General features: G+C 49.0%; 1 protein-coding gene across 1 annotated transcript in view; it reads right to left on the reverse strand.

The window, feature by feature from the left end:
* Positions 1-21,872, reverse strand: part of Slc6a11 (solute carrier family 6 member 11) — a 123,310-nt gene that overhangs the window by 19,946 nt on the left and 81,492 nt on the right. Inside the window, exons 7-8 of the mRNA XM_075983141.1 lie at positions 5,970-6,073; positions 1,392-1,516 (exon numbers count right to left, since the gene is read on the reverse strand). Of these exons, the coding sequence (XP_075839256.1) occupies positions 1,392-1,516; positions 5,970-6,073 (229 nt within the window). The remainder of the gene's footprint in view (positions 1-1,391; positions 1,517-5,969; positions 6,074-21,872) is intronic.

Consider the following 21,872-nt stretch of genomic DNA (forward strand, 5'->3'; position numbering starts at 1 on the left):
AAAGCAGCCCATCTTCACCGTGTACAAAAGGATTATTGCACAGCACTGGCTCCCTTTCATTGTTAATGGTAGTTGTGGTTTTGAATGAGAATTGGCCCCATGGGCTCACGCATTTGTACAGCTGGTTCCCAGCTGGTGGTGCTGCTGTGGAGTGTTTCAGGAGGAGCAGTCTTACAAGAGGAAATGCATCACCGGGGTGGGATCTGAGAGTTTATAGCCTTTCCCCCACTTCCTGCTGGCTTCTCTGCTTTCTAAAGGTGGTTAAAATGTGATCTCTCAGCTTCCTGCTCCTAATACCATGCCATGCCTTCCTGCCACGATGGACTTTCTATCCTTTGAAACTATAAGTCAAATAAACTCTTCCGTAAGTTGCTTCAGTAGTGGCATTTTATCCTAGCAATGGAAAAGTCACTAATACGTTAGCGAATTGTATTTTAGTTTTTTCCTTGGTAGTTTTGCCAAGGAATTATGACTTTTGTTCATCTTTTATAACAGAGCTCTTGGTTTTTGCAATATTCCCTATTAATTGTAGGAATTCTCGTTATTATTCCTCTGGTCATACTTATTTTGGGTTTAATCTCTGTCCCAGTATGTCGTCTATACTTGTAAATATTTCATGTTTGCTTGAAGAGAATTTTCCTTTGCGATTGCTTGGTACAAAGGCGTATAAATGCCCCTGCAATGGACTGAGGAGCTAAGCGCACCGTGAGGTGTATAAGGCAGCGCTCACCTCTGATGCCATCTACTTTGACCCACCCTCCTTGAGGACCATCATATCTTCAATACTCAGGACCCCCTGCACCTTCTCATCACAGTGTGCTTTCTTCAGAATCCAAGTGCCATGCAAGTCAAGGAGGAGTTGTCATGGTGAACCATCTCCCTGACCACAGCTTGTTTGGTTCAAACATAGCAACTATGCTTTGGGCTGTGACAGGTGTGACGATTCTATATGTAGAATGGATAAAGGAGGGGAGGTTAGGTCCTCCAGGCACAGGTGCAGCGTGTGCAAAGGGTCTGCGGTGGGGTGTGGCGCAGAAGGGGACAGACCACAGTGGTAGGGAAGTGGGTGGGCTGGCTCCAGCTGCCCAGGGCTGTCCAGGCTGTGCTGGGAGGCTGCTGTGTAAACATGACACCTTGAGGCTGGGCACAGAATGGAGCAAGTCCAAAGCGAGTGATTGGGGGGGGGAGGGCAGGAAACAGAGTAGCCTGGGAAGTAAATGAAGGCTTTGGCTTCCCAATGAGGAAGGTCAGGGCTTTCCCTGCAGGTGAAGAGACTGGCCACGTCCTGAGAAACAAACCCAGGACAGGAAGACTGCAGTGGCCACATTGTCCTCACCCCCTGGAAACCTCCAGAAGCTTGGCCTTTCCACGTCTCACCTCTGCAGACTTACCTGACTCTGCCACCTCAGCAATAGGCACTCCTTGCTCATATGCCATGAAGCCCAGGACGGAGAAGATGGCGAACCCAGCCACAAAGCTGGTGCCACTATTAAGACAGCAGAGCATGATACAGTCCCTGTGGGAAAGCGGTAAGAGGGGCCTGAGTCAGTGTGGGTAGAACAGGCAGCTGCCGGAACTTCTACACCTGGGACGGGGGCTTACTGCAGGGCGGGCGAAGCATATGCTCTGACAGCCTCCCAGTTTCCAAACGACGTGCCTGTGGTTCAGAGAGGGTGGATAGCTGGCCTACAGTCACACAGCTTCCCCTGCATCGCTAGAAGACGAGGTAGGTCATAGGCAGAGGGTGTGACAGAAGGAGAGGAGTCTGGCTTTGTATGCCAGGAGAAGAAAGACTCAGGAGACAATCATTGCTCCGGCTACTGAGGAAAGAAAGACCAAAATAGTAAGATGGGACTATGCTCCCAAGGCACAAAGCTCAGAGGGTGAGAGAAGCCAGGTAAGTGACTAAGGATCATAGGCCTACAGCCCTAGTAACTTCCAGGGGAGAGATTTTATGATGACACCCATCCTGGCTGAGCAGGGGAGAAGTTTTGTGGTAACACTCCTCCTGGCTGAGCAGGGGAGAAGTTTTGTGGTGACACCTATTCTGGCTGAGCAGGGAAAAGGTTTTATGGTGACTTCCATTCTGGCTGAGCAGGGAACAAATTTTGTGGTGGTAACACCCATTCTGGCTGAGCAGGGGAAAGATTTTGTGGCGGCTCCTATCCTGGCTGAGCTCACTACCAAGCAATGCCCTGTATTCCACTCTACTCAGGTTCTGCTCAGTGGGCCAGCTCCCAGAGGAGACCAATCAGAGCAGTTGCTTTGGCTTGCTCTTGAGAGGTACTCACCAACTGGGAAGCACCAACATAAGTCCCACTCAAGGAGAAACCAGACAACAAGTGATGGACTTTATGGAGATGAGGATGACGGCCCAGAGTCTTGGTCTACTCTCCCACAGGCTCTAGATTGAGTCTCTATAGTGTGGGCTCACAACTCAGATCAGGGAGCATGTCAGTGCCTTGCTCTGTGTGGGAGGTGCACTTGGGAGATCCTGACCAATGGTGTCCCAGGGAAGAGTGGCATCATGGCCTTAGCTCCTGGCCCAGGAGTTGGAGTTTAAAAGTCCCGTTCCTACTAGATGCAGCCTCCTGCGGACACCACAGAGAATCCCCTTATATTCCATTAGACAAAAATCTGCCTTGGCCACCAACAGACTCAGCGGTGGGGCTTGAGGCTGGAATGGTCCGGAGGGCGAGCCTCAGAGCTCCTGTGGCCTTGCGTGCTCTAGGCTAACACTCTGGCTCTCTTCCCACTCACATCCTGCACCCATCTCTAGTGCACTCTGGCTTACCCAGACCCTCTGCATCTCTCATATGCAGGACTGAGAACTCTCCTCTCTGCTTCTTGTACCATGCTTTTTGTAATAGAAGCAAAGGTAACATTAACGTTGGTGACAAACCCACAATGGCCTTGGTAATGAAGGCACAGTGGGAAGAGAACTAGGCAAGGAGTTAGGAGCCTGGCTATGAATCTCCCTGCAGGTCTTTTCTTTGGGGCTGACCATGATGAAGCATTTGGTAGCAGGGCCTCAAGGGCTGACATTTTTGTTTGGTTTGGTTTGGTTTTTCAAGACAGGGTTTTTCTGTATAGTCCTGGTTGTCCTGGAACTCACTCTGTAGAGCAGATTGGCCTCAAACTCACAGAGATTCACCTGCCTCTGCCTCCTGAATGCTAGAATTAAAGGCAAAGAGTGACACCATGCCCTGCTGTCATGAGCTGTTTCTAATCCCCCACCTGGGAGCCGAATGGAACCTCCAGGTCCACTCAGCTGGACTCGGCCATGTGACCTACTTTTGCACAGTAAGGACATTAGCTGACCTGATACAGACATTTGACTGGTATCTTCTTAACTGGACTTGTCTTCTATCATTCTTGTGAAATTTTACCCCCATGGGAAGAACTCCCAGGGGAACGACTGTTTCTCTGAGCCTGAACCACAGGATGAACACACAGAGCAGATTTGAGCCTGACCCGAAGCCGAGCCCACCCACTCTATGAGGACAGTTTCCCTGCCGACCTCAGCTCCTGGGGACCGGGCTATTTGTCATGAGCATTACCATGGCAGCAACGAGTGATCCAGGTCCCTTTAGAGACCTCTTCTGACACAATGAATGCCAGCTGAACCGCTGACCCTTTCCACTATCGAAAGCCCCATTTGCTCGGGAAGAAACTCAGCACAGTCCAGGAGGGGACCACATTATTCCTGAGGCAGCAGGGACCCACTTACACGTTAACTAGCATCGTCCTGTCCAAAATCCAGTCAAGGGGCCCTTTGCACAGTCCCGTTAAGCCTAAGCAGCTCTGACGTATCCAGCTGCAAGAATGGGAGGATCTGGAGAGGAAGGCATCACTCCATGCTGGCTACCCTTCTGGATTTCTCCCGTCACGTTTAAGGTGCCTCAGTGCGCCAAGCCTGCGTTAGGTCCTCCGAATCCCGAGACTGGAGATGAGGTCCCATTGTCAGTTCCCAGTGAAATTATAGTTGGGAAGCCAGACCTCTCAGGTTCCCTTCCTGGGGCCTCAATGACACTTCCTAAGAATCAAGGCTTCCCAGACCGAACTGTGGGTAGTCACCTTCAGCCACCATGTGGCTGGGGAAGGCAGACATCGCTTTCTGCAAATCCCATCCCTCCCAGAGGCCTTTCAGACCACTTTCTTGTATTAGAGTTTTCAGGGATGTCTGCCCCCTTAAGCTCTGTATTTGGGTGCCAGCCTCCACCTGTGAGCACACTCAGCCCCGTGAGGCTGGTCCCTGCCTGGCCGGGCTTTTCCAGCCCTCTCATGCCTTCCCCTACAGCTCCCTGCAACCTCTGGGGGAGGCTTATGTAACCAGGGCTTTGAAGTCAGCGGAGGCTGAGCTGGGCTTGCATGAGCTCCAGAGGCAACTAAGCTGTCGGGAGAGGGGATTAATTGACTGCTGGGCAGACCTGTTTGCAGAACAATCTGGAAACAGATTTTTGCAGGCATCTGCTTTGTTCCACTGAGCGACAGGGAGAGGAGGGGAAATCCTGCCCGCTGAGTTCTCGCCAGCAGTGGATAGGGACAGGTCCCTCTCTTAGCTCCACACCTGCCAAACGCTCTTCATTTTCAGGTTGCTAGGTTGCTGGTTGCAAAAAACTCCCGCATTCAAATTTACATGTATGGTCTAAGCCCCGGAACACATACATGCCACTATTATGGCTTCTAATTTAATAAATAATCTGTGTATTTGATTTGGGATTAAATAATACATAGATGATATCTGTACTAATTTGATTTTTTCTTGCTGGGATGGGCCTGGGGGAGGGTTAGGATGGGGTCTCACTGTATCTTAGGCTGGCCTAGAACTCATTATGTAGCCCAGGCTAACCTCGAACTCACAGCAATCCTGTTTTAGCCTCTTGCATGCTAGTGTTGTGTGCTAATATGCCTGCCTCTTCTGACTCTATTTTCTTTTTAATCATAAAAGCAACATATATCTAGAGTAAGTAAAGATATCTTTACTGTATAGGAATAAAAAGAGGGAAAATCAGGCTTCTTAATGTGATATTTTTAATAGTTTTCTCTTTCCTCCAGAAGTGTGAGACGGTGTAGATTTTCACATGGTCCCACCAGTTACCCCCTTCTCTATGGACTCGATTTTAGTTTTCTACCATCTTTTCACATCCCCAAATCAGCATTCAATCCCTTAGTTTAGGATAGCTTCTCTTTGTGGCTAACTAGGATACAGGGTGGACACTTTCTCACTGGCTGTGCTCATGGTGGTACCCCATCACAACTCCAAAGTCTCCTTCCTACAGAGGGAGCTTCTGGGTTCTCACAGTGAGATACTCTGTCCATCCACCAGTAAGTATCCACCTGTGTATACTGTGCCAGGTACTGGGTTCTTAGGTGTAAGGAGTTCAACACAGTCATTGCAGTCAGAGACCCCAGAGTGAGCTTATTCCCCCCCCACACACACTACTGAGTGTCCCTGGCTCTCCACGGGCCTCTCTCATGGTGTGCTGAGTGTCCCTGGTCCTCTGTGGGCCTCAGCCTCATGGTGGCACTCAGGCTACAGGTCTGTGAGGCTCCCCAGCCTTAGTCACCTCCCTGCATGGACCCTATGTAGCCAGGAAGTCAAGAGAACTGTGGGCCAAGGAGGATCCAGCCACTCCAGGTGGGTCAAGAGAGGGCTCCATGGACCTGCGGAAATCAACAGGAGGCAGACACAGAGTCCAGTTTGGTTCCTTACTAGCTGTGTGACGGCACACAACTTATTGTATATGTACCTATGCTGCACACACTGTCACTGTGGTCCTGACTGGGGCTGTGGTGCAGATTTACTGTGATTCAGGGCAGACTCTGCTTGCGTGTGACCATTTCACAGCTCTGTCCGTGTGATCCCCGGGGGCAGGGCCGGGCTGACGAGCAGCTCTCTGTGTTCTGGGCCCTGCACTATGGACAGCTATGAGGCTTTGGAAGCTGTGGCTGTCAGCTGGGCTCACCTGTAGCAGTTGTTGTTATAGTTGTTGTAACTCCCCAGAGCGGTCAGGCAGCCCAGGCAGATGGCGTAGGAGAAAAAGATCTGCGTCCCAGCGTCCACCCACACCTGGAGGAGGGCACAAAAATGTGGGCATTGAGAGTCAGATGTGAGGGGAGGGAGAGACCAATGGGGGAAGAGTGAGAGTCAGATGTGGGAGGAGGGAGAGTCAAATGTGGGAGGAGGGAGAGTCAGATGTGGGAGGAGGGAGAATCAGATGTGGGAGGAGGGAGCTTGATCTCTGGGTACTCGCCCAAAAGAAATTCTGGGATGGGACTATCCAACTTCCTAACTTTTTTGGCAAATCCTATTAAAACATTTATATTTCTGGGACAACCTTATTAAAAGGAAATTTCCTTAATAAATTCTAGACTTCCAAGGGTTGTGGTTAGTAACCCATTACATAACAAGAATTTGGATGTTGAGCTGGGCCCGTGTGCACAAGCCTATAAGCTTAGCACTAAGAAGGTTGAGGCGGGGGCGGGGGATCTCTGAAAGTTCAAGGTCAGTCTGTCTACTTAGTGACTAGGCTGGCCAGAGATACATAGCAAGACCTTGTCTCCAAAAAATAAATAAGTAAGTAAAACCAGGCGAAGTAGTGCACACCTTTAATCCCAGCACTTGGGAGGCAGAGGAAGGCAGATCTCTGTGAGTTCAAGGCCAGAGCTACAGAGTGAGACCCCATCCCCTCCCCACCAAAACAACAACAACAACAACAAAAACCACACCAAAAACAAAAACAAAGCAATCAATCAATCAACCAAAATTGTATTTGCATATTAAAGGCCCTGGCTCCAACGGTATGATTTTGGAAAAATAACTTAACATCCTCAATGCTAAATCTCCTCATTCACCAAGTAGGAAAGGAAGAACCCTGTCAGCCTGCTCTGAGGCTGAGTGTACCAACAGTGAGCTCTGGGCACAGGTCCTTCTCCTATGCCACATTACACTTAAGTCCCAAAACACCCCCTTTTCTTGGTAATTGAAATTACCATGAAGACAAGGTCCCACAACTGTGCAGAGAAAGCGTAGACACAAGCTGACCCCAAGTACAGACCAGGGGTGTGTGTGTGCCCACATATCTGTGCATCTGTGTGGATTCACTAGCTTATAGAATGGATTCCCTAATGCCTGCTTCCCCGGGGTGCAGCCAGCCAGCAGCTTCTTAGTTATCAAAGTCCCCTCTGACTAAAATTCCTCTGGACAGCATGACTTCACTGTGGCAAGCACATGGACTTTTCAAGTACCCTCCTTTCCCCAGGCTAGAAGCTCAGCACCTAGAAGGCTCTAAGGAAAGCCACAGCTGAAACTCAAGCTGGTTTTGGGCTGGGCATCCAGCGCCACCTGGAGACAAGACTGAGCAATGAATACAGACAGTAGCAGCCTTTATTAGGCACTTCTGGTATGCAAGACACCTTGCAGAACCTCTGCATTAAGACTGCCCTGGAATGTCAGCAGTCCTGGGCAGCCCTAGGCAGGGGGCACTTTTAGCCTGCTCCTAGAGCCAAGTAACCAAGAGGACAAATGACCTGTCCAAGACCACGGAACTGGAGCGTGATGGGTAGAACACACCTAGACAGACTTCTAGAGACACCAGCTTCAGCCCCCATGAGGTTCAAAACCATCCCCTGCATCTTTGTTCATTATCTCTACCTCAGAACAGGACTCTCTTCTAAGTCCTACAATGGACGTCTGCCTAGCTGCTGTCATTGATGGGGAGTGACATGTGTCTTTCTTCTTGAGACACCTCTGACTGGGAAGTCATTTCTGAAAGTAAGAACTCATCTTTCCTGGTGTTTGATTCTGGGTCCCTCAGACCATAGCTTTCTCTTGCACACAGCAGTATTGCCCCATAGCCTTCTGACCCCCAAATCATCCCCATTCCAGGCATGATCCCTTCTCGAGGATTTGCACACAATTGGAACAGGGCACCCTGTCTGAGTCTGCTCATATTTGTGAAAGCATCCAATGATAACATATGAGAAGTGTTTCTGACCCTGACACGAGTGTCTGCTGACCTCTTCTAACCCGGGCTGGCTGGCTTTAGAGTAAGAGCTAAGGAGAAACGCCATGAGAATATTAGTGTGTGTGTGTGTGTGTGTGTGTGTGTGTGTGTAATTCTGGTATATGAGGGGTATTTGGAAATAGAACACAAGAATGTTTGAAAAAAGTCATAGGAATCATTATTTTGTATTTACTTAAAATTACACACATGCACGCGCGCGCGCACACACACACACACAGACTGTTTAGTTAAAGTTATACCACTTGGGGTAACCCCTCAATTGCCATAGACTATCTAATAACAACCCCAATGCAGGCATGGGAAGCCTCCTTTTGAGATGATGGTCAGATGAGTCCATGAAATTCCCCTCAAAATACAGACTATTGCCATAGCCCTTGGTGCCTTCTAGAAAGAGAAGGTACGACCCCATTACTAAGGACACCACATAATTTGAACACAGGAGGAATTCGTCTGGATCTGACCTGGAAGCCTCTGTAAGGACCAGCTCTCCTGGTCTCCTGGTATCAGAGGAGCCATGCAAGTTGCCAACGAGAAAAGCAATCAACAATCCTACCCAGCTGTGACACCAATAAACACAAACAATGATGAGAATAACAGGATATTCTGAAAGACGCAATGACATGCATACCCTGGGGTGACCTACGGTTATCTAAGCGGACTTAAGGCCTGCTCAACAGGAGAGAACTTGTGCCTGGCTCTACAAACCTAGCCAACTATGCACAGCTGATGAGGCTGTGGGGCCCTAGAGGAGCAGCCACCACAGCCACTATAAAGTGGTGTGATTCCCAGCTCCTGTCAAAACACTTTTCCTTACTCCTACAGATAAGCACAGCTCTCACCCATGAGAGCTTCTTTTTGTAGCAGAGACCATCGCAGAGCCACAACAGAACAACTGACCGTGGGTACCTAGCCCTAGCGGATGCATTTACGCAACATCCGTGCACCTAAGGCTGAGGAACGTCCTGGAAGAGGACATGGAAAGACTGTAAGAGCTAGAGGACCAAGACAGTGATGTGAGATAGTGTCTTCTAAAACACAGAACACAAAGTGGAGGTCGCAGGAAGAAAGGGCTGGATATGATAAAAACATTGCATGAAGTTCTCAAAGAATAAAAACATTAAAAACGATAAACCCCCACAAAGCTCAAGAATCACTGTTGTGAATGGGGAGGCAGAGAGAGTGGTCGTGAAAAGGAAAAGGGATCTTCAAAGCAGCAGGAGCTTGAGGCTGCCTACCCATTGGCAGCAAGGGTCCAGCGGAGTAAAAATTGCTGAAGACTGAGGAGAGAGAATATATCATTAGTGCTGCATCCTGCATCACTTTTCTAATGTTCCAGTCTCTCCCTGGCAAATTCTTTCTATACAGAAAAGCATGCAGACCCCAGGGAGAGGCAGAACATGGCCCAGATGCTGACTCGGGCACAGAGTGCCCGCTCCCAGTGGTGTCCTGTGAGATGCTTGGGGCTGACTGATCAAAAGGGACTCACGCCTGTGGCTAATGGTCCTGAAAGTTCAGCATTCCACAGAGCAGAGGGGAGAAGACCTCAGACTGGTGGAAAAGCCTGTTCAACCATCCTTCTACCACAGTCCTCAACTCTGAGTTAGAAAAGCTCACAGAACTTCTTGTCCACATACCCTGATGATGTGCACCCCCAAACCCATGCATGGGATTTTCACTTGCAGACAACTTTCTTGGAAGTTCAGTCTCCATCTCTTTCTTTAGAGTGGCTGGTCTTTGCATTCTCCTTGGAAACTTACTCCTTGTAGCTACAAATATCCTACATTGTGCTGGTCCCCTGGACCGGTTTCTCTCCACCTACCAGGTCCTGCTCACTAGCTCCTGCAGCTTTCTGAGGCTTGATATTAATTATATACTCTTTGGCCTATTAGCTCAGGCTTCTTATCAACTAACTCTTACATCTCAAATTAACCCATTTCTATTATTTTATATTTTACCACAAAGCTCGTGGTTTGTTACCTCTTACTTCTTGGGCCACTATATGGACAGCATATTATTGATATGTATTGATTTTTCTCACATTTAAAAAATTACAATTGTTTGGTGGTTTATGTATCATTTGTTGTGGGCATGCACATGTGGGTGTGCATGTGTGTATTATGTTCCTGTAGTCAGGAAACAACTTGAGGGGTGTGTGTGTGTGTGTGTGTGTGTGTGTGTGTGTGTGTATGGGAGAGATTCTATACTCTCCTCCCTCCATGTGAGTCCTGGGGATAAACCCAGGTTGTCAGGCTTGGTGTAAGTACCTTCCCGCACTAAGCCACTTGCTGGACATTTCTTACATTTTAACATATCTCTTTATTTCTGTGACTTGATCTTTATTTTCCTCCTTACTAGGTTCTGTTACCTCTTGATACTTTCATGGCCACTCTTGGTTTCTTTCATTTCATTTAGTTACTTTTCTTTTGTGAGTGGCAGCCCTTCCTGGTAGGCTGTCCTAGAATCTCTGTCTCTTTCAGTTGGCTCTGGGGTGCTGCAGGGTTAGGCTGTCCTGTGGCTGTAAATGTATTTACAGTACATTCTTCACCCATGGGAACCCTATTCTCATGGTTTTCTTATCACAGCCATTTGTGATGTGGGACCATAATCCTCTTCTGCTGCCCTGCTGTAGTAGAGAGGGGATGTCGCTGTGCAGAGGGATGGCGATGGCCCAGGGGATATTTTCTAGCCTTTGTAGTTCTAGGGTTTCCTCTCTGGTGGCTATCAGAGTCTTTAAAATGGTGGTGGTACCATTGATACTTTCTGCAGCCATCGTTCCTTATTCCAAGATGGCTCTGTTCCCTCTCTGTCCTAGTCTCTGCCTGCTCAGATTGGCTTCTCCTTAAGGCCATGTCTCTTGCCACTGGGCCTCACCTTCCCCTACCATCATCCTCCCCCATTACCAGGGACTTGCATCCTGCATAGACCCTCTTGGGTTAGTCTAATATCCTTGGATAGACCACCAATTATTTGCCCTAGTATGGTCCTCTCCTCAGGGCAAGCGTTTGCGAGTTCCCTGGGCTTCCTGGTGTTCAGCTGTAGCTTGCCTTCCCTCTTCTCCCTGCTCACACAGAGTCCCCATGCTGTTGCTGTTCTGGTTCCTGAAGTCACTTCATCAACTAGAAGACCCTGCCAATCGCCCTTTCTCATACTTTTCTGGCTTCTCTGTTGGGGTTAGGGACTCCAGGAAATTTTAATTTAATTTGAATGTGTATTTGATTGATTTTCTTTTGCTGTCTTGTCTCCTTGGTTCTGAAGATCATCTTTAGAAGGCAGGTTTGAATGTGGAGTTCACAGAAGAGTACACAGATTTGAGCAGACAGCAAAACAGTGCAATACTCCAGCTCAACATGGTTCTCTTCTAAGTGAGCTGGGGATTCTTGGGGTGATGGGTGAAGTATTCATTTGGAAATGCAAGTTTGAGACATCAAGAGATTCCCAGGAGACTGCTGTAAAGTCTAGGGCTAAACACAGAAGTCTGAGCTAAAGTTAGAGAGCTGAAAAGCCCCTGAATTTTGCAGTAACTTAACACTCTTGACTGAACCCAAACCTCCCCATTGTTTATGTATGTGTATTGTGTACCTGCTTGTCTGTATGTTCATGGCACACATGCAGTGCTCATGGAGGCAAGAAGAGGGTGCTGGAGCCCTGGAACTATAGTTATAACTATAATGAACCACCTGATGTGAGTGCTGGAAACCGAAGCCAGGTTCCGTGTAAGTACAGTCAGTGTTCTTAACCAGTCATCTCTACAGCTCTGATATCAGCCTTCCTACTAAAGACACATTTATCTCAGGCATTACAGAGCCCAGGCCAGGTTTCTTGAGAGGGTCCCAGGGAGAGCCATGGCATGTCTTCACATGGAGTCTGGGAGGTTCCTCACCTCAATAAATGGGTGCAGCACTAAGGGCATCATTGAATAAATGGGACCTCCTGAGGCTGAGAAGCTTCTGTAAAGCAAAGGACACTGTCACTAAGACAAAAAGGCAACTCACTTACTGGGAGAAGATTTTCACCAACCCCGCAACTGACAAAGGTCTGATCTCCAAAATATATAAAGAAATCAAGAAACTAGACCGTAAAAGACTAATCAATCCAATTATAAAATGGGGCACTGAGCTGAACAGAGAATTCTCAACAGAAGAACTTCAAATGGCCAAAAGACACTTAAGGTCATGCTCAACTTCCCTAGCGATCAGGGAAATGCAAATCAAGACATCTTTAAGATACCATCTTACACCTGTCAGAATGGCTAAAATAAAAAACACCAATGATAGCCTTTGCTGGAGAGGTTGTGGAGAAAGGGGGACACTCACCCATTGCTGGTGGGAATGCAAACTTGTGCAACCACTCTGGAAAGCAGTGTTTCGGTTTCTCAGGAAATTCGGGATCGACCTACCCCTGGACCCAGCAATACCACTCTTGGGAATATACCCAAGAGAGGCCCTATCATACAACAAAAGTATATGCTCAACTATGTTCATAGCAGCATTGTTTGTAATAGCCAGAACCTGGAAACAACCTAGATGCCCTTCAATGGAAGAATGGATGAAGAAAGTATGGAATATATACATATTAGAGTATTACTCAGCAGTAAAAAACAAGGATTTCTTGAATTTTGCATACAAATGGATGGAAATAGAAAACACTATCCTGAGTGAGGTAAGCCAGACCCAAAAAGAGGAACATGGGATGTACTCACTCATATTTGGTTTCCAGCCATAAATAAAGGACATTGGGCTTATAATGCATGTTCCTAGAGAAGCTAAGTAAGAAGGTGAACCCAAAGACAAACACATAGGCATCCTCCTGAATATTAACCTTCATCAGGCGATGAAAGGAGACAGAGACAGAGGAGCACGGGACAGAAATCTCAAGGTCCAAATCAGGAGCAGAAGGAGACGGAGCATGAGCAAGGAACTCAGGACCGCGAGGGGCGCACTCACACACTGAGACAATGGGGATGTTCTATCGGGAACTCACCAAGGCCAGCTGGCCTGGGTCTGAAAAAGCATGGGACAAATCCGGACTAGCTGAACATAGAGGACAATGAGGAATACTGAGAACTCAAGAACAATAAAAATAAATAAATAAATGGGTGCAGCAGATGTGCTTGTGGCTAAGAAGATGCCATTGTGCCTGACCGCCAGCCTGGCCACTCTGAGTACACAGGAACTAATGAGTTTGTCAGTGAGCTGCTGCCATTGTGATGGTGAGGACTGCTGGACCACACACGCACACTGACTTCTGGGGGTTCAGCTAGACACCAGCCTATTTGTCACCCCCACAGAGCCAGGTGCAGCCTGTGCAGAGGCTCTCTTCCACCATGACATGACATGGTGACCCAAGCCTTTCCTGCCACCCCAATAACAGCTTCCTACAGTCTATGGACAGAGAGAAAAGAACCTAGAAATTTCCTCAGGAAACTTTCTGGGACCTGTGGCGATTGGTTCCTATCACTTCTGCCCAGGCCATGAGGTTCCAACATAAAGGCAAGGGAGTCTGGGAAGTGTTACTAAGAAGAGGGAATAAATGGCCAGCAGGCCACATCAAATGATCTCTAAGGCATTATATCATTCCTGCACTTCTTATACTACTAGGAAGCATATATGTATATGAATGGAAGGAAGGACGGAAGGAAGGAAGGAAGGAAGGAAGGAAGGAAGGAAGGAAGGAAGGAAGGACGGAAGGAAGGCAGGCAGGCAGGCAAGCATGGTGGCCCTGGAAGGATTTGACAATCAAAGAAAAGAAAGATAAAGAAAACAGGGAAACAAAGATTCCTGACCCCTCCAAGGAGTTGGGGATGCCTTCAGGAAGAGATTTGACTTAACATGGATCAAAGCAGACCAAGTTCTCAAGGCTTCCATGCACAAATCTGAGGATTTTCATGTTGTTCTTGATGGGTGAGTTCTGGCATCTCTGCTTTCACTGAAGAGGAAATCCACCCATTGCAGGTCAAACAGCTCTTAAAGGAGCCTTAGGTTTGAGCCTGTGGCTTCCTGGGTCCATGTTTCAGAAAAAGGCAGGAGAGTCCGCTGGTCTTCAGCATGCACCTGGCATCCAGAGTTCCACAAAACGAATGGCCCTAGGTAAGTCGGTACCACACACATCAGCCCCTCTGCTTGCATCTCCCAGGAGCAGCAGAGATGTAGGCTCCTAGAAGAAATGGCTTCCGATCCCCGCCCCCGACACAAAATGAAGGGAAAACAGTCTCACTAAACAAACCCAGAGGAAGCCGGGTCAGTGGAGGAGAGGATCCTCCCCATGTTCTGCAGGATGAATGGGGGGCGTGCTGGCCCTGCTGCAAGGGCAGCCCACATTCAGAGATTTTAGAGCAGATTTGTGTGGGAACAGGAAAAGCCCTTCACAGCTTGTACAACAATTGGTTCCAAGGAGCCCTAGCACATGGGTCAGGAGGCTACCTGCCTGAATCCCAGTCGGACCCTTGGGATTCAGAAAGGATAGCTGTAGTCATGAGGACAAATTCTTTCCCCTACTCAGAGGCCACACTGCCACAGTGTATGGCCTAGTCGGCAGGGGTAGTACTCTACAGTTTACACTACAGCACTGAGTCTTGTATCTTCCCCTGGGGCTGGCACAGGGGATTAACCCATGGTACTTGGGGGAAGAGCACTGTGAACAGGGAGGGACCGTGTCTTTCTTTTTCTCATACACACAAAGGATGGAATCAGGCTCCATGCCTAGGGAGTCAGAAATGGCATCCATTGGGGACGCAGCAGCCTAGTCATAGTGTTAAATGAACCTAGGGGTTCAATGGACTTCACCCTTCTCCAGGACAGAGCAGAGAGAGACAGGGGTCAAGATCAGGGCTCTCACTGTATCCCTTCTCCTATAACACAGACACACCGACTGAGCTCTGAGAGTGAGGACCACAGTACGGACCACAATTCACCCAGCTCCTCCAAGTAGAGACGAAGATGGAGAAGGAACAATATTTGGCAGAGACAGGCAGGTGAGGGAGCCAAGAGTGAGTTAAGAGACAAAGAGGTGTGCTTTTTGAAGGCCTGGTGTGGGTCACCACAGAGAAACCCCCAGCCAGAACATACCTCTAGGTCAGCAAAGAGCTCACTGCTGGTCAGCCAATGGCTGTGTTCAGAGTGGAATTTACGAAGGCACCAGTCATAACAGGTGTATGCTGACGGTGACCCTCATCACCACAGTGGTTTCTAGGACACAAAGGTCTGGGAGAGTCATGTAGTGCATCCCAACTGCTCACCCATCTCACCCTCACCATTGGAATTTTTCACGGGCAAGCCAGCAGCAAGCCACGAGAAAGAGGAGTTTTGCCCACTCAGTTGTGGGGAGACGGACCCTGGAATATTTGGACTTGGGAACACATGGCTCTGGGGACAAAGCCTGGTGGGGAGCTTCTGTCAGGTGCCTCATTCTGAGCCTCACAGGGATTGGTGAACAGCGCAAAAGCTTTGGGTGGGCAGATGAGGGTCAAGTTGTGACTCTTCTGCTGTCTTTCTGCGTGACCACAGGTAAGGGTCTTCATGTCTCTGGGCATCAGGTTTATCATTCATGAATGGCAGAAGAACAGAAGGTAATAACGGGGAAACTGGACACCTGCCCCTCACTCTGCTGCTTTTTTGTCAACTCTGGTAAGGAAACAAACTCTCACGTCTTTTCTAACATCCAACCTCCCTCCACATTGCCCAGGTTTCTGAGATGCATCAACACTGCACAGATACACCTGTTGCCTTTGGTCATGAGTGCAGAATCCAGTGATGGGTGGGAAGAGCCAGCCTCTCGCTGTTCCCAGGCTCCCTGACTTCCCAATGCCCAGCAAAGACAATATGCGGAACCCGCCAGACCCAACAGCGCATGCGGCCTTTGGCTTTTGGGTCTGAGAGCCAGGACAGGGCTTAGTGACCCACAACCTTTCTTGAACATTTCCTTTTTAAGACAGACAGACACACGCACACACACACATGCTTGCATGCACGCACACAAACTTTTTCAGTGAAGTCCTCAATTGAAGCGAAAACGTAACTTATATAGCCTGGCAGAAAAGGGCTGAATCGAAGTCTTTCTTTCCACCTTTTCTATTGGGAAGGAAGGCTCTGAATGGATTAAAAGTAGGTTAGGGGAAGAATGAAACAGCTGTGTTTCCAGTGTGTACCTGACAACGGCTTTTGTGGAAGTGAATAATTACATGAGAATCGCTTCCTTCCCACCTCTTTCTCAGCCTCCTCGGGGTTGCTAGGCGCCCTCGCTCCTTCTCTCTGCTAATGCCACATACAGAAGCAAGTGAATACAGTATGGCCATTATGAGGGGCCTGGAGTCCAGGAGAAGGATTCAAACGCTCCTCCCTGGTGGCTTCGATGGGGAAGAAGGTTTGGGGGTGCTGACTTGGGATATATTTAAATGCTAATGTGCTGGGCTGGCTGGCCCAGCAGGGCCAGCGGGATGGTGGTGGTGGGAAGTGACAGGGGATCTTGGCTTGGCACCCCACTGGAAACATGTTCTGTCGCTTCTCGAGTGGGTGCCAAGCCCTTTCCTGGGCAGCTGGCCTTGGTCACCTCAGGACCTGCCAGTAAAGTGTCAGCAGGCTGAAGGCTGAGCCGTGGGCAGTGAGGAGCTGGTTGGCTCGGTGTGTGGGGAGTTTGGGTGTGTAGGCTGACCCTGGTGGCCCGTGTGTGTGCAGTGGTGGACAAGGGTCATTGTGGCTGGACCTTTGCCCAGGATGTTGAGCGGCTGTATCTGAGGCACAGAAAGAAGAGGGAGGAGTGGATGGGTGGTGGATGGCACCAGGAACATGGCAGTGGCTTTTAGTGTCTTATGTAGTAAAATCCTGGGGTCTGTGTATGCCTCATGAGAGGTGCTGAGCCCTATTTTTCAAGGGCTCAGCAGAGACAGTACAGAGACAGGACCCTTTCTCAGTTGAGCCTCCCCTAGGTTTGTTCATGAATTCAGAGGTTCCTAATATTAAGCCAAGATCTTCCCCATCAGGACATCTTCATTCTAGATAGCACATTCCCTCGCAGGACTTGGTATGCATACATAATCCCCACTGGCTCCCACTATAAGCTACAGGTGCCCCCTATCACTGTGGACACCAAGCTAAATGACCTGCATCAAAGGTCCTTGGCAGGGGTCTGGGCTGGCAGCAGTAGCCCTCACCCACAGACAGCACAAGGCCAGTGTGCCCTGGACCAAGCCAAACTCTAGCTCCCAAGTCCAGCCCTGAGCTGGCATACTCTCTTGTGTCAGCCAAGCTGGCCCTAGGATGAAATTTTAGCCCCTTCCCCTAATAACTGTGGAACTGATTCAAAGTCAGGGCTGTTTTGTGCTCTCTGAGGGCCATGGGCAGTATGGGGTCTCATCTACAGAAAAGGCTCACTTGGGGTTGGAGGAGAGACAGAGTGCAGCTATCCAGTGGAAGAGAGCCCACTTTGCTTTGTCTGCCTGCACACAGAGCAGAGACCTCCCAGCATGTCATTGTGTGTCTGCCTGAGCAAGGACGGAGCTCCATGAGCGCATCCAGCCCTTCGTGCCCCGTCTGGACAGTTTTCAAGAGCAGTAGCCACCACTTCTTGAGACTCGGCACACAGGAATACAGTCCTGGAGGTCTATGCAGAATCCTAACTATAGGCCACGTGGGGAACCTGTTGGACTGGAAAGGCAGGGCATCTGGGTTCCATTCCAGATAGTCCCTGAAGTTCTTGTGTATTATCCCAAAGCTCTTCTTTCCCCCATTAGTCTTGGTTTCCTAATCCATAAAGTGAAGAAACCAGACAGCAATGAAGATGACCAGTAAGTGACAAGCGTATCTCACTCTCACTGCTGCCCGTGACAGACATTACTAATCAACCACACTCTCTTCTGTCCTTAGACAGCTATGAGGAAGAGTGTCTGCCACTAGCTAGAGCTGGCAATGGAGCAAAATGCAGGAGATGATCGTCCAGCCCTGACATCTTAGGCAAGGAAGTGATAGATAATTCCTTGTGCCCATTACAGAAACAATGATATGCTCCCAGAAATACACATTTTTAGTGGGTCACTAGTGTATGCATGGCCTGGAAGCAAGATGGCAGAGATGCAAAGGCCCAGAGATTGGGAAAGCTAGGATGGGACTGGAATTGCCCAGCAGGGGTACTTCCAAGTAAGGGGGTGAATGTGGGGTCAGGTAGGCCTCCCAGAGTCCCCTGGAGTCCAGTCCACGGAGCAGGTACCAATTTATCAATGCATTTTTGGTTGAAAGTTGTTCAAAGTTACCAATCAGGAATGTGCCCACTGGACTCGCAGGGAGGCCACAGGGACAGACTACTCAATCCTGTGATGAACAGATTTCTGACACTGAGTGGGAACACACTCAAGTCCCTAAGGAGCCTCCTACAGATGACCCATGTTGGCTGGGGACTGCAGATAGTCGCAGGAGCCAATGAGCCTCCTCTCTGCCTGAGAGTCTAGACCAGGATGAGGCCCCGTAACTGGGTCCGATGAGGAAGCAGGTGATGGAACCTCTACACTGCTCTCTAAGTCTGGGCAGATGATCTCCGAGCTTCTCTGCCGCAGAGAAGCTGAATGGCTGCGAAGACTTTCTCAGTCATGTGTTCTGACCATTATCCAAGCGGTTTCCACGTAAGAGCATTCAGGAGTTGTCAGATCCTCAAGACCCTTTGCTCAGGGTAGCAGGTGTACAGGACAAAGGAACTCAGGCAAGCACCGGGCCTGGTGGACACAGGGTCTGTTAGACTGGGTGGGAACCTCAGCTCTTTTGGGAAACCTTGGAGAGGTCAGTTCTTGGAGCCTCAGTTTCTCTGTGTGGGTGACGGCACAGCCGTGAGCTGTCAGGCTGCCCTCACGGTTCATGGCGGTGCTCACACAAAGGGCTCACAGGAAACACCAAGTGGCCAGAAAAGGTCACGACTATGTATTTTTAAAAAGGGCTGTTGAAGGGTCCAGGCCTGAGTGTGTAGTCTTGAGCTGAGGAAGAAGAAGAAAGTGTGTTCTAAGCCCTGCATGGAGCTGTCCCTGTTCCCACCCCAGCCCTAGCTGTGGAGGCTGGGCATCCAACTACCACCCCTGCCCTGATTTCTTTGGAGACCAACATCCCTTCTCCCAAGGGTAGTGAACACTTCTCAGCAAGTCAGCTTCTAAGGCTTCCTTTGGGGCCCCTGGGTCTCCCTGGAGCCAGGTCTCTCAGGCAGCAGGCAGCTCTTAGGAGTATGAATGGCCAGATCAAACTAATTAACACACACACACTCCCTCACCTACTGGGAAGCCAGAGGTGAGAACATTGTAATCTTCTCTCTCAGTGTTTTTCAAGTTGACCATCTCTTAATTTTTACTGGATACCAGTATCAGGACCCTCTCCCTATACCAAAATGCCGGGATGCTCAGCCCTTAAATTAAACAGTACACCTCCTACTTGTCTCTCAGTAACTGGAAACACCTAATCCAACTCGACTCCCATGGAAGAGTTGTTGTATAATGTTTGGAGGAGAAGAATAAGGGAAAGAGGGCCTTCGTGCTCAGTGAAGATGCAGTTTTGTTTATTGACCTGAGATTGGCTTACCTTGCAGACTCCTGCCTTCTATGAGTCTAACCTCTTCAGATTCTACACAGAAGTTGGACCTGTCCTTTGGTGCCTTCTCTGAGATCTTCAACATTCCAGGGAATCACTGCCATCTCTACCTAGAGCAGGTTCCAGAGTCCCCAAGTGGACTACCCAGCCTCTGCTTCCCCAAATTCTGTGTTCCCGTGGTTCTTGAAGTCCAGCCTCCAGCAACCCACCCACCTCCTCCCAAAGTACACTTTCAGCTCTCAGAATCCTTGCCAAATTGCAAGACCCCCTTGCCACCTGCTCACATGGCCTGTTCCTGGCTCATCTGATGAGAAGGGCAACAGCTTTAAAAGTTCTGGAGACCCTGGAGTCTGACTGACATGGCAGTCCACCAGGCACGCACAGGGTTGAGGATGCAGCCTTCGCAGGCCTGGGAGCAATAGCACAGCTGGCTGCCAGTAGCTCAGAGCCTTGGGGAAGGAGTGTTGCTGCCAGTCACAACAATGTCTGGAGTCAAGCATGCAAGAGAGCTGACTTCTTCAGGAAGACAAATAGGAGACACACAGCTTTGGCTACTCACCCTCCCCAAAGAGTCTCTGTGGCAGTGTCCCGGGCCTTGGGGCAAAGGCGGAGAAAGTAAGCTGAGATCCACTCACGCCTCCGTAGGTGACTTCCCAGCCCTATAGCTTGGACAGCAAAACTAAGAATGGTCATTAAGAAGATAAATCAAGAGATAAAGGCTGATACGTCCCGGGAGAAGGGCGCACAGGTCTACAGCTCACTTTAAACTGCAAAGGAGATAAATTGGATGGATGGAGGGCTGGAGAGGTCCAGGCTGCATCGAACACAGTGAATGCGACGATAGAATCTGGGGGAGGGGGTGCTACCTGTAGTGATGGCTTGCCTCCTATAAGAGTCTAGATCCTTCTACATTAACAATAAGCATCTTAGGTGATAGGCCTCCCTGAGGAGTGGCATCCACTGCATGAACATGAGGATACCCTCATGCCAGGACTAGAGACTATATTGCCATTCCCAAGAGTAGCATCGCAGACTAGGATCAGATACAGGCTGCTGGCTGTTGAGTAGCCTTTGCCATGGGTCATAAGATGCACAATTGAGGCTTAACTGCCTGTTCAAAAAGAACCTGTCTGAGTAGGAGGAATTACAATAAGGAGACATGGATGCTACACTTCTACATTATTATATTAATTAGCAGGAAAAGTGTGTGTGTGTGTGCGTGTGTAAGGAGGGGAAAGGGGAGGTGCTGGTCTGCCATTTCCTACAGCTAGCAGGGTTTAGGAAAAAGAGAGAACAGTTAAATCTGCTGAAGGTTCTTTACTGGGACACAGACACTCGGCAATCAAGAGAAGAGTCAGATTGTGTATATATAGAGAGAGGCAGAAGTGATGGAAAAGAGCCCATAGGTCTGATCTTTAACAGAAGAAAGGAAAACCCCTTAATAATGGCTCAGTACAGGACATGGATAATCAGAAATGCTCATTGGATTGCTTAGATAGGGAAAGACTTTGAAACAAGAGCCAGAATAGCTCTCACAGCCTGGCTTGTGAGGTTGGAGGATGTGGGAATACGGGTCAGTCTGCGTGCTGAGGACGTGGACCCATCCTCCCTAGAGACTAAGGCTGCAGAATCTGGCACAACACAAAGGAAATCAGTTCCTGATGCACTGCCTCACTGAACCACGTGCGACACTTGGCCATTGTCAACTAACTTCCCCAAGAGAGAACAGAGGAAGGGCAGATATTATTGAGAGAATCGGGCATAAGCAAGGTGGGGCTTGATGCCCAGCTCACCGGCCTGCGAGGACTGCGTTCATGGAAGAGCTAAGAAAGAAGCTACTTCAGCAGGGCCCTTGGGGCTGTTACAGTGGCTTCTCTGGGGTGAAGTGCATTCTTTGTAAACTTCACAAGAGGTTCTTGTGCACCTGTGATTTAGACTGGCATGCAAATTAGGTTTGCAAAGTGCTAAACCAATCAAGAGATGACAGAATAGAAAACAGAGGGGCATGTCTGGGTCACTCAAAGGTGACTGTGGCAAGATTTATATACAGCTAATCTTCCCAGGAAAAAATCCCGACAGCTAAATACTTTACTGGAGGGAACCTGGATGCTTTGAAAGCCCGAGAAAATGTTCACAGAAGACATAACTGATAAAATAGCTCAGGCGACAGAGACTAAGCTTGTTCTAGCAGTAGGCAGCTATATCTTCAGAGTATATGATGCACATTTCTCCCCTGAATGAAAGCACACTGGGGTTAAAGGTCCTTCACCCAGCCCAGGGCCCCTTCTAT

Source organism: Microtus pennsylvanicus, chromosome 8 (assembly GCF_037038515.1).
Source record: "Microtus pennsylvanicus isolate mMicPen1 chromosome 8, mMicPen1.hap1, whole genome shotgun sequence".
NCBI lineage: Eukaryota > Metazoa > Chordata > Mammalia > Rodentia > Cricetidae > Microtus > Microtus pennsylvanicus.